Source organism: Canis lupus, chromosome 36 (genome assembly GCF_003254725.2).
Source record: "Canis lupus dingo isolate Sandy chromosome 36, ASM325472v2, whole genome shotgun sequence".
NCBI classification, from domain to species: domain Eukaryota; kingdom Metazoa; phylum Chordata; class Mammalia; order Carnivora; family Canidae; genus Canis; species Canis lupus.
Window position 1 is genome coordinate 10490138 of NC_064278.1, and position 13323 is coordinate 10503460.

Sequence of the window (13323 nt, forward strand, 5' to 3'; positions counted from 1 at the left end):
AAAACATTGTTAATATACAAATTACGCTTTTACACTAAGAACTAAAAGTAAGTTTTTTAATTCTGCTCAGATTTAAGTGTGAATAACTTAAATGGCAACAATTTATTTTCTTTTAATAAAGCAAATTCAGGGAAGGATACATTTAGTCCCTTTCCAAGTTGAATAGTTAAATTACATAGCTACAATCTAATACCCTATTTCATTGAAATGTATCTTCAAAATTTGGTAAAATGCAACTTACTGCCTCTGAGTAGGCCGACAGTATGAGCTATGAATTTGTAAAGGGTAATTTGAAGATAGGGTAGACAGCCATATTTTTAGATTTACTGGAGGTCATTTCTTTATAAAAGTAATAATAGGATAAAAAATAATTCAGTCCATAATGGTAATAAAAGGATAAAAAATAAGTCTTCATGAAAAATTTTCTCTAAAAACAAACAAAAAAACCCTAATATTTTTTGCTTCTAAACTTTCACAGATACACTTCAGTTAATCCCTACACCAACCATAAAATTTCAGCGTTGTTATTCAACTTTCATAGTTGGGGAACTTGAGGCTCAGAGAAGTTAAGTAACTTGCCCGAGCTCAGAGTGCTAGTCCTGGGATTTGAGTCTAGGTTGTTGGTGATAAAACCAGAGCTATCTATTGCATCAGGCCACCTTCCTAGCTACTCTCTGATCTTGTCCTTAATTATGAGCATTTATAATATATACATACCACCAGGTTTCCAATGACCATGACCAACATGAAAACAATAAGGCACATGGTTTGGCCAGCGACCTCCATACAGTCCCACATGGTTTCTATCCACTCTCCACACAGCACGCGGAACACAATCAGGAAGGAGTGGAAGAAGTCATTCATGTGCCAGCGTGGGAGTTGGCAGTCACTGGAGATCTTGCAGACACATTCTTTGTAGCTCTTACCAAAGAGCTGCATGCCGACCACGGCAAAAATGAAGACGATGATGGCCAACACCAAGGTGAGATTACCTAAAGCCCCCACAGAATTGCCAATGATCTTTATCAGCATATTCAGGGTGGGCCAAGATTTTGCCAACTTGAAAACTCGAAGCTGTAATTAAGTGAAAAGATATTCTCAGTAGTAATCACAATATAATTTTGGAAGTTAGTTAGACATTGTATTTTATTATTATACTATATTGTAGACCTACCTTTGAGGGATGTAAAATCTCAAACCATACTAAAATTCAAACCCAGAAAAAGTAGCTTATAATACTGGAATTATTAATCAAATCATTAAATGCAAAAATAAAAAATATAAAATATGTCAGGATAAATAGAAAATTTCTAATTCATCAACAGTTATATCCCTTTCTGGTTCATCAACAGATATATCCTTGAAAACAAATTAATATTTTGATTGGAGACATTTAAATTGGATTGATTTTAGCAAACTAATGTCACCCTCAGACTATAGAGTAAAAAGAAATACTAAAAGTATGAGTTATATATTTTAATGGATATTTATAAAATAAAACTAAATTGATAAAAAATAACTTACATAAAGTCTTCCTTTCAATGTGAAAAACTGCACATTTTACTTAATTTCCAATAAAATTATATATATTAAAAATTTTTTTTTTTATTTATGATAGTCACAGAGAGAGAGAGAGAGAGAGAGAGAGAGAGAGGGAGGGAGGCAGAGACATAGGCAGAGGGAGAAGCAGGCTCCATGTACCGGGAGCCCGACATGGGATTCGATCCCGGGTCTTCAGGATCGCGCCCTGGGCCAAAGGCAGGCGCTAAACCGCTGCGCCACCCAGGGATCCCAAAATTTTATATTTTTAAAATAAATTTTGCCGATTTTTAAAAAGTTTGTTATACCATTGTTTAAAATGCTAATGATATCAAATGTTTTCATACATGTTCCTTTATTTTATTTTATTTTTTTATACATGTTCCTTTAAAGTAGTTCCTACTAATATAAGTTTAAGGTTGATAAAAAACTAAGATTAACTGAGGCCTCAAATTGTTATTTGCATTTCTTTACGGAGTTGAAGCAAAAAAAAAATTAAGTGAATTTAAAACATAATTTGAGGCACAGTTGCGTTTTTAAATGTGCCCATATAGCTAATCATTATGAAGTGGTTCAGCCATTTTTATCATTCTCAGAAAATAGTCACACTTTGTTTTAAAGAGAATGTTTATATATATTCCTTAGAGTATCATGTGTTGGTGTAGATTTAAAATATTATTAAAAATAAGTGTAAGATCACATTGATTTATTTTTAAAATAAATTTTATGCCAGTGATACAATATAAATGTAGTCTAAATTGATACCAGTCTGAATGATCTCAGTACAGACAATCCCTCCACATTTGCCAGGCCAAGCTCCATCAAACTAAGGCTGACAATAATTCCATCAAATATGTTCCAGCCTTCTTGGAAATAATAATATGGATCCATGGCAATGATCTTGAGAACCATTTCTGCTGTGAAGATCCCAGTGAAGACCTAAAGTAAAATAGAGATCACAGACACTGAAAAAACTTTTGACACTGTAAGAATCTGTAAAGAATATTAAATAGTCCTGAGTAAAAACATTTAAAATTTAAAATGGAGAAATGTAACAAACTGATATAAATTTAGCATTTTTTTCCAAGGGAGTATTTTAAGTGATACCCAAGAAAATGCTTATTTTAAAACATTTCCTCATTCACATTGTGATTCTGATACTGAATTGTAACTACAGAATTACTGCCCTTTTTGGTACACCAGACTTCTTGCATAATCACAATGAATTTTGTTTTTAGTATTATTACCTTAGGAACAAATCTATATATTAATTGAAGTTACTCTAAATTTATTTTAAATTTGGTAAAAACCATATTTTATTCTTGATTTTTGTGGGTTTTTAAAGGGACATCATCTTATTTCTGTAATTTTAAAAATGTTTCTGAAATAAGAGTGAGTTTCCCACAAGTGTTTTATAATAATATTCTCTGGATGCATGGCTCAGAATTAAGGTTAATGGATTAATAGAGCAGGGAACTGCAGATTTAATTGAAAGCAGCAGGTGAACTTTGTCAGTATGCATGCACGCATAATTAAAATTAATAAATTATTTGAGTGGTTGGATGAATGTCTGGTTGACAATAGAAACAACTGAAATGAACTCAAAATTTGTTTTTTAACTCAAAACCACAGGCCAAGGGACCCAATGAAGAGCTATGAAATTACTCTTGTAAAAAAATCTTAAAAAACAATAACCTTAAGAATAGGTAAAAGCTGCATTTTATAACTATAAAGCCAAGCTTACCATTTACAAGGTAAATCAGCCTTTACCCTGAAGGACTCTCAAAATATCGGCATCAAAATTATTTGAATTTCCTAAACATCAGTTAATTAAAAGAAATCAGTATCCACTCTTAAAAAAAAGTGCAGCTAACATAGGGACACCAGGGTGGTTCAGTTGGTTAAGCACTCAATTCTTGATTTCAGCTCAGGTCATGATCTTAGGGTCCTGGGAGAGGCAGTGGTCTGCCTCGGGCTGTACACTCAGCAGGGAAGCTGCTTGAGGATCTCTCTCCCTCAGCCCCTTCCCTTCCAGGTTGCTCCTGTGGGTGTGCTCTCTCTCTCTCTCTTTCTCTCTCTCTGTCTCTCAAATAAATAAATCTTAAAAAAAATGCAGCTAACATATTATTTTCCTAAACATAGAAAGACTTTAGGGGAAATAACCTATTCCAGAAAAAAACAGCTTAACTTCAGTTCTTCATTCACTCAAGTAGAAATAAAATGTTTTCCAAATAATTTTATTGCATGAAAATCTGGATATATAGTGGAATGCACACTGAAAATTATTTCTTTTTTATTTTATGGAATGACACCATAGGATTTTTTTCCCTGGTGAATTTAAAATAAATTCTGATTTAAAGAAATCTTATTTCTTATACAAAGTCTCAGAAGCAGCTGTTTGAATTAGCAGCCTGATCATAGAAATACATTAAACTGAGGTAGAAACTATCCAGGTAAACCATCTATAAATATTTCTTCCTACAGAAATATCATAGGATGATCTTTTCAGCTCTTCTGAAATGACTAGATCTCCTACGTTATAAAAACCTATACCTTAAATGTACATCCTTTCATCTAAAATGTAATCCCAACATAAAATTCCATTTTAGAAATAACATTTTAATTATAATTTGCAATTTAAAACTATATTTATTTATATCCTTAAGTGTTTTCCATTTAGATCCTAAAATCATTGGTATTGTTTCTTGGCACATTTTAGTCTAAACTGCATTGACAGGGCAGCCCTGGTGGCACAGCGGTTTAGCACCGCCTGCAGCCCAGGGCATGATCCTGGAGACCCTGGATCGAGTCCCACCTCAGGCTCTCTGCATGGAGCCTGCTTCTCCCTCTGCCTCTCTCTCTGTGTCTCTATGAATAAATAAATAAGATCTTTAAAAAAAAATAAACTGCATTGTCAGTATTTAAGAGTTTTTAAAAATTTCTTCTCATTCTAACAAAAATCAATCCAGCATACTGATTTAATATTAGCCTAAGTTTACATAATTTTTAAATTCCATCAAAAAATTCTAAGAACAGAAAGAATTGGCAACCTCTGGATATGTATCAGATTATGTAAATAATGCCCATGTATGGTTTATAAACAAACATTCAGTTGCCTTTGAATTTTCTATATCACAAAGAATTTTTAGGACTCAAGGCAATTAATAAAAAACGTTGAATGTTTATTGTTTGAACTTGGCCAAAATGTATCTTGTTTTATGTAGAAGCTTTTTATCTTTTGAAACTTTGGGTAAATGCTTTTGTAGCCACTCATTCATTCAGAAAAAAATTACTGCTGCACACCTAAATGGAAGACATTTTGCTGGTCTTTGAAAATATAGTAGTAATTAAGATATACAAACCTAGACTGCATAAACCTAGTTCATTTAGGCTGATAAATTTTCTGTGGACAGACTGCATAAACCTAGTTCATTTAGGCTGATAAATTTCTTATGAACAATGAATTTTAGGCTTTCTAAGCCAGCTTCTTTAGTGAGGAGTTAAGTTCAGTGAAAAGGTCCTAATCTATTGTACACATGATAAATACAGTAAATGCATAAGTGCTAAGGATGGAGATGAGAAATCACCCTGGAAGTCTGGACCAAGAGTAAAGAAATTTGGAGCATTTTGAGATGGTTTGGGGTGCACAACACTGAAGATGATAAAATGTTGGGGAATAAGGTCTCATTTCAGGAAAGGGAAGGTTTTCCTATTGAGTATTTACTTAGGGAAGTTCTGTTGCTGTACATTAAAAGGAGAAATGTTCATTCTAAAGGCTATTGGTCAGTTTGCTCTACAAAACCTCTATTTGTCCAGACTGATGTTCCATGTTTTCTTTTTGTAGTGAATTTGATGTAACTGGAGCTTATATTTGCTGTATTATTATTATTAGCTTTTTTTTAAAAAATGGCTTTAGTTTTATTACTCCCATGGCTTTTGGGTATTTAAATGCAAACATTTTAAAATGTTGTTGTTGTTGTTGATTGGGTGGGGAAGGTGAAATCAAAATATACTTAAAGAAAAATGATGAGAAATTATTTAGCATTTATGGTGTTCTTTTCTCTTATCTGTCATATGAGGCTATTCAATGAGGTAACTCATAAGGTCTGCGTCTAAAATTCTTGGATTTCTGTCAGCATTGTATTGTTTACCAAATTGTATTCAGAAATTGTATACACAATTTTTACACTAGAACCTCATTATAAATTATTAGTTTGGAGACAAGATAGCTTTATACTGTACTAGGAAAGGAGTTAGATGGCCAGATAGCACTCTTTAATTGATACAAGATGCCTCCAGGTGAATTTTAGGATTCAGCTCCCAAGTGTTTTATCTTTTAATAAATGAGTTATTTTTTCTCCTTCAAAAAGTTATCATGTCCCTTTTCTGAGATTTTAAATTCATATCCTGTACCACACCATTTAATTGAAATAACTTTACTAATCATGTTTCTTTAGGTTTTTATTTGCAAATGACATGTATGATCCTTAGTACAGGTATCATGTTCTGAGTTCCCTTCAGGGTCTAGCAGGATAAAGGGATATCGTGGACTCTTAATCACTGGTTATAATGAGAGTTATAGTAAGAAAAGTAGTCAATGTAGGAGCTACAAACCTCTATCTGTATTCCCTGAAGAAAGACTTATAGGTTAGTTGGGAATGTTTGTATGATAAAGAGGTTGTGTAACCTATTATGATTGATGGATGATTTCTTGCTTATAAAGTCTCTAAGATGGGTGCATGGGTTTTATAATAGTCAAGACAAAAACAAAATAGAGCATCTTAGAGAAACCCAACAGATGTTTGAGGTCTCCTGATGCTCAAATTTGATCAATCAATCCAATTAGTAGAGAAGTGATGTAATTTTTATATGCTCCAGAAACAGGGTACAAATGGGGCACATTGATCTAAGTAAACCTGAAAGTTCCACAAATCTTTTACAGGACATTCCTTTGTTAACAATTCAAATAAAACCTAGATATCCTTATTTGTAAGGTATTATGTGAAAATTTGAGTAGTAACAACTACTCCATAGAAACTAAAGTTATTTAAATAAGCAAACTATAAATTCCATAAAATATGCAATGCAACCATCCATAGTGTATAATAGAGTCCAAAGTCAGCTAAGTACCCATGGTATAAGGAGTATATTCTCTCCCTCTCCACTCCTTCCTCCCTCTTCCTCTTTTTCTTTTTCTCTTTCTCTGTGTCTGTCTCTATAGATTTTTACATATTATTTACGTATAATTAAACATATATAATTTTTATACAGAAATACTTATTATAAGGGTTGTTATGGGTATAAAATATCTGAGAAACTATGAAATGCCTTACATGTATGATATTATTAATAATAACAGGAGCTTTCAGCTAATAGAAACAGTTTATTGTTCCATCTCTTACGGTTAGAAATAGTTAACTCAGGTCTGTTTTCTATCTTATACACTCTTTATCTTGCTGAGCCTTGTTTCCCTGATGCTAACCTCAGCTTATTAATGGTTTTACCACAATCTATCAGTCATCAGTCTTCCACCCTACTTCTGTACCTCCTTATCTCTGTTGCTACACATTAGGTTACAGAATTTTGGAACTGGAGAAAACATGAAAAATCATCTAGTTCAGTACATTCTACTCACTAGAAAACAGACCCAAAGATCTAAATTACTTTTTCAAGAGCACCACAGTTATTTAGCATGGACTGTTGGACTTGAACCCAGATTTGGTGCTTTTTTTCTAGTGCTTTTCCATTTGATCATCCTTATAATCCAACCTCTCTTATCCTGTGCTTCCAAACTCTAGTGCTTTAACTTTGGAATTCTATAAAACTTCAATTTCCTGTTTTGCTCTGGCAAATTTCCAAAATTTCTTCCTGATTGTTCAACTTCCCTAACTGTTCAGTATCTTGGGAAAAATACAAGAGCTAGAGCAGAACTGTTTTCCATCAGTATTTCAAAGAAAGGTAAATAGCATATATTAGAGGAAGGAAATTGTTTATTGAGCACATGCTAGATGCCAGGCTCAGTATTGTTTTCATCTTACCTCATTTGGCCTTCACAACAACTCTGGGAGATGAGTATCATTATATCCATTTCAAAATAGAAAACAAGGACTCAGATTTTTTATCAGACTTGTCCAGATGCTACATCATTAGTAAGTATTGGCAGTGAAGCCAAACCCAGTTCCACCCAACTCCAAAGCCTATATTCTTTCATGAAAACATTCTACTCTAAGCAGCCCGTTTGGGTAGAAAACAACCAGTTCATTATTTATTGAGCTACAAGCATGTAAACATTATAGGAGATACAAAGGAAAAATGGGACATAACCTTGAAGAATATGAAGAATTGAAATGAGGTCGGAACACTCTAGATGTGAATGTAGAGAACAGTGAAATATTTTCCCATATGTAAATATATAAACATGGGTGATGTTGGTGTGACTTGGCTGTTCTGATGGGCCAGTAGTGGCTGGTTAGGAAACAATGGACTATAGGAAGGTATAGAAAGGATGGGATCAGATGAGGAGTCTTGAAAATCAGATAAAGCTGTTGAACCCTAAGTACAGATAATAGATACTTTAGCAAAGAGCAAACATACTGAGTGCAGAGTCCTAAAAGTATTATTTTAATCATAGTTATAGGATTAAAAAGAGGTACCTTTAAAGAAGAAATAATGGGTCTTATCAACTTATATATAACAAATGCAGGAAAAGTAAGTAAAAATGGCTATCAGATTTCTATCTTTGAATTGGAAGGCTCTTTGAAGCTGGGAGGCTACTACTAGAGGTAACATAAGACTGGACTGAGATAGCACTTTCAGTCACATATTGTGTTCAAAGTTATCCTTGCACAACATTATGTAATAGTTGGAAATATAGGAGTAGGGCATAGCTTACGCCACAAGAGCAGATAATTCCAACAGTTGTTGAATAATAAAAACATTGAGTGGAAAACAGCCTTACTAGACATAAGTCCAGAAAAGAAGCAGACATGAGGTGATTGGAAAGATCAAGAACAATCGCTTAAAAAAAAAAAAAAAAACCAATTCACAGGTGCCAACGATGAAGAAAATCTCAAGAATCTGGTGGGTGCTACAAAGTCAAACCATGGAATAAAGCTGAGGTCACTTACTGGGTAGACATTTATGTAATTGTCTGCCCAGTATTTCCTTTTCAACTTCTGTTGGGAATTGCTTCTCCATCTTTGTGATTCCTCGAGTCTGTCATGTTTTCACATGGATCCACCCTCGGCCTCCGATTAAACCAGAGGTGAGCATCTAACCTAGGCTCTGCCAAACAAGAGTCCTATTGTGAGAGTCTTTGAACTAGAACTGAAAAAGGGATACAGCTTTTTTTCCAGTGCAGAGGTTACAAGATGTAAAACCAGAGAGGTATGGCTGAGAGGTTTCCTGACCCAGAGACAAAAGATGAAATGAACATTTGAGCAACATCCAAGCCCTTGGTTAAAGCATTTCCTGAAGCCCAACTACAAAGTTAGGCTTTATATGGTTTGGTAGTTCATTTTTTTCTTTTCATTCTAGGAGTCGTTTTTTTTTTTTTTTTTTTAATTTTCCTCTTACACTAGTTTGAGTCTATTTCTGTCTTGTGCCAAAAAGGAAGCTCTCGATTAATCCTTTTCTTACTTGTTTACCCATTTCAGTTTTCTCATATAAAGGAGGAAATGTACATGTCAGCATACACATATGCAGATGCCTGTTCAAGTGATTTGAACCAAAAGTATGGCTAAGTATGGCTAAATTACAAATGCATTTTCACCCACTGTTTTTTCTTTTGTGTGAATACTACTGAAACATTTTGTTAGGTAATTCAATTTAAACAACTATGTCCTCTTTTGTACAGAAATCAATCTTTGCATACAGAGTTGCTATATATATCCTTCAATGGACATGATTTCTTCAGAGGCTGTGTATAGTAAAACTGCATTTTTGTGGAGCCAGAATTAGATACTTTGTGTTTTTTTTTTTTTGGACCTATATTTTAGCAAGAATGACAGTAAAAATTTTAATGAACTTACAGCTTACCAGACACTGTGGTCAATTAGCATGGACATTGGTCTGAGCAATCAGCATTCATACCAGTTGAATTTTAGATCTTACTGCTGAGATTCCCTACACAGCATGAATGGATTTTTTTCTTTGGCCTATATCCTCCACCCCTGCCAAAGGAAATAAGTAAACTTTAAATGAACTTACCAAGTTTCCTACAGTCAATACACTACTGAATTGACCGGTCATTGGGTAGTGTTCCATGGCCATAAAGAGAGTATTTAAGACAATGCAAATAGTGATGGCAAGATCGACAAATGGATCCATAACAATTAAATTCACAAGATGCTTTACTTTTAACCATGCATCGCAGCAGTCCCAGATCAAAAATACATTGGCAAATCTGTACCAGCATGGTGGACATTTCTGTCTAGATTCTTCAAGTTCTGGGGGAACAATAAAGAGGAAGAGTAGTAAATAACAATAAAAATGAATTATTGTTACAATAGATTAAACATTATTTATAAAATCAGTGCTTCTACCTGGGTATCGAAGTTCATATTACTTAGCTTAACAAACTTGAGAAGGCAATCCTTTTAAATATCCTCACAAAATATTCATTAAAAATTTCATATAAACGTCTTTTGCCTTTAATTAAATACAGAAAACACCTTCAATTTAATACTTCAAATTAACTTTATTAGCTAATAGCTAGGTAATTATTGATTATATTGCTATATTATTTTTATCAAAGGAATTTTATTTTTTTAAAGATTTTATTTATTTGAGAAGGACAGAGAGAGGGAGAGAGCATGAGCAGAGAGGGAGAAGCAGACTCCCTGCTGAGCTTAACCAACTGAGCCACCCAGGCACCCCAAAACAATTTTTAAATAAGCTTTACAGAAATATTAAATGTATCAAACACTATTTCGTTTGAAAGTGTCTTTTAAAAAACACTGTCTAAAGCTGTGATCCTTATTAATGTGTGCAACCAAGTCTCTCTTCTGATTGTTTCCACATCAGCATTAATTTTGCACACAATGAGATGTAGTATGTCCTTTTTAGTATAGATTCAAACCTATATCTACTTATGTTATGCAAATATACTCATATCTTTTAGAATTTTAGCCTAATATATTTAAGAGAGTTGCTAGTAATTTAATGGGTAAACCTGTCATAATTATTATGTGACCATTCAGATATCATATATACCAATAGGACAAGATATAAAATGTAACTCATATTTTCTAAAGAACACATGTTAAATACTTCTTAAATAAAAGACTTATGAAATTGCAAGACTAATGTAATGTAAGAAGGTATATTCTAATTATTTAAGGAGAATATAACGATAACTCACTGACATAATATGGAGTGGGGAAATATCACTTAGTTGACAGGATCAGGAGTTACAAAAAAGGGACAGTATTAGCTTTTGTAACCAGCATGTTAATAATGTATTTTATATATCATCTACTTAGGTTTGTTATGCAGTTATGATTTTGGGTAATTGACTTTGGTAATTCTATGAGGAGAAGAAATAGTTGCACAAAGCATATAATCATGTCAAGCTGACTATCTCATGGCTTGCTTCTCACCTTCCATTGTGTTAGTCAGGATGCTGGCTATGCTCATGGCTCTTTGCCTTCCAGAGGAATCCTCTAGCATCTCCATTGAAATCTGATAAGAACTTAGCCTTCTCTTTCTGACTTCCGTTTCAGTAGTGGTGCCCTGCAAACCAAATACTGATGGTTCAAACCACCCTTTCAATGAATAATACAGCACTACATAGCATTTCTTTGGAAAATCATGCTACATGCAATTTTTCCAGGTAATAATTTTCAAGTAGTAATAAAATATTGAGTTTATTATTAAGTTCTAAACACTTTTTAAAAATTATCACGATGGTAGAGTTTAACAAGAATGTACCAGTTGGATGCAATTGTATAGGGCAATTTTGTTGCAGGAATGTTTTAATTAACCTTTTGGAATTTTCAGAGAAATTCCATAAGCATACTAAAGTCATACACTGTTTCATTTCATTCAAATGTGATTATTTCTAGCTTATCTCAATGATTAATAATTGGATCAGTCTTCTCCCCCCAAAATAATAGGATCATAGTGTTGCAAGGCTGAATTGTTTTCTCTGAAGCCATATTGATAGTATTGACATATATGGGCCAATTTTTTTCCATGCACAAACACAGATGTACAATGAAATGTGTGTGCTTTCCTGAGATTATTTATTTCCTTTGATTATTTCTACAAGTCATCCTATAAGAAATCAAAGCATTTTAGAGCCATTTAATACACATCAAAACATTTTAGCATCAAAACACTTTAGCATCCCTATAATATTGATATTTGTATGGAAACTGCCTATTATCATTAGGCAGGTCATTTGCCTATAGGTCATGATAATATTTCATTTCCAGAATATGAATAAATAATTACATAATTCTGTGTGAGATTACATTTGTAATAACAATTTGGTTGTCACAGTGCCCATTATTTTGTGTTGGTAGGTCTCTTGAATTTGTGGATATCGTTTCACTCAGACTGTAAGAACTCTAAAGCATTTGAAATCTAATGGTCCCATACAAATCAATTGGTTCTAAAGATTTATTGTTTTTCATTCAATAAATCATATTATTTTCAAGGCATTTCATTTTGGGGAAGCAGAATGGTATAATAGGCTAAACCGCCCAGGCTTTGATTATTTCAGTTGGTGTGTAATGTCAGTAATAGCTAACTTATCTATTATCACCTCTGGCGGAAGTTGTCCAGTAGGTGAGGTTAGAGCTGACGGTCCACCCACCAAGGAAACCACACCATTGCAATCCACAGTGCTGTGCATCTTCCCATTTGCTGGAAGCCCTGGCACCATCCTGGATGACATACTGGCCTGACTAACGTTACTGTTGCGTCGCTCTCCATGTCTGTGCGGCACAAACAGTGAGTCTCTCCTGCTCTCGCTGTCTTCAAATGTACTGTGCTCATCATCAGCAAAGTCATTTTCAGAACCGACATCCTTTGCTCGACCTCTGAAGCTGAAAATGCTTGTTTTGCTATTGCGTCGTGGGGAAAACAGGGAGCCACGGATACTTAACAGAGACTGAGGAGAGAGCAAGGAAGAAAGGAATGGGGCAAGGGTGGGGATACACAGTTACTTAACAAAAGTCTTAATATTGCAGAATCTATTTGCATTTGAATTAGAATAGTCTTGCTCTTAAACACAGGCTATCGAGTTTATGGAGAACACATACATTTTGATATTTTTATTAAGGACCACAATGCAAATTTAAGTATAAAGAGTTTTTTTCTGATTAAGAATCCTAATTTGCAGTTTGGTAAGTGCACAACCATTTCATTTGATCTTAACTCTAATACTATGAGGTGGGTTTTGTTATGGTAATGTCATAGGTATGGAACCTGATGCTGGAAAGGAGAAATACTTCATTTTGGAAGAAGTGGTGATTAAACAAATTGTAGATGACTTTTACTCTGAAATGCTATGATCTGAAGGGCATGCAATTTTGAAAGTAAGTTATGGCTCAAGAGCGATTGTTGGCTCAAATTTAAAATATCTGGACCAAATATGTTACTTTTAGATAATGATTTAAAAACAGAACTATTATCTCTCTGTTCTCTTCTTTCAAATATTAAAAGGAAATGAGTTTACTCTGTTTCTGGATCTGGGAATAAAAGTCACAAAACTTACCTATGACGCTGTCTTCCAAATTTGCTATTAGTTTCCCAAATAGGTACTAGTGATTCCCCTTA

At 33.8% G+C, this 13323-nt stretch overlaps 1 protein-coding gene and 1 long non-coding RNA gene across 7 annotated transcripts in view; one reads left to right on the forward strand and one right to left on the reverse strand.

Moving 5' to 3' along the window:
• Positions 1 to 13323, reverse strand: part of SCN3A (sodium voltage-gated channel alpha subunit 3) — a 105131-nt gene that overhangs the window by 30980 nt on the left and 60828 nt on the right. For 4 of the 6 annotated variants that reach the window (XM_025471014.3, XM_025471012.3, XM_025471011.3 and 1 more), the window contains 5 exons: positions 12308 to 12655; positions 11139 to 11271; positions 9748 to 9986; positions 2305 to 2478; positions 718 to 1074 (listed from right to left, as the gene is read on the reverse strand). In XM_025471014.3, coding sequence (XP_025326799.1) covers positions 718 to 1074; positions 2305 to 2478; positions 9748 to 9986; positions 11139 to 11271; positions 12308 to 12655 — 1251 coding nt within the window. The remainder of the gene's footprint in view (positions 1 to 717; positions 1075 to 2304; positions 2479 to 9747; positions 9987 to 11138; positions 11272 to 12307; positions 12656 to 13323) is intronic. The other 2 variants (XM_025471017.3, XM_025471015.3) reach the window with 2 other exon arrangements.
• Positions 854 to 13323, forward strand: part of LOC125754435 (uncharacterized) — a 39616-nt gene continuing 27146 nt past the window's right edge. The window contains exon 1 of the long non-coding RNA XR_007408636.1: positions 854 to 982. This is a non-coding gene — a long non-coding RNA (uncharacterized LOC125754435). The remainder of the gene's footprint in view (positions 983 to 13323) is intronic.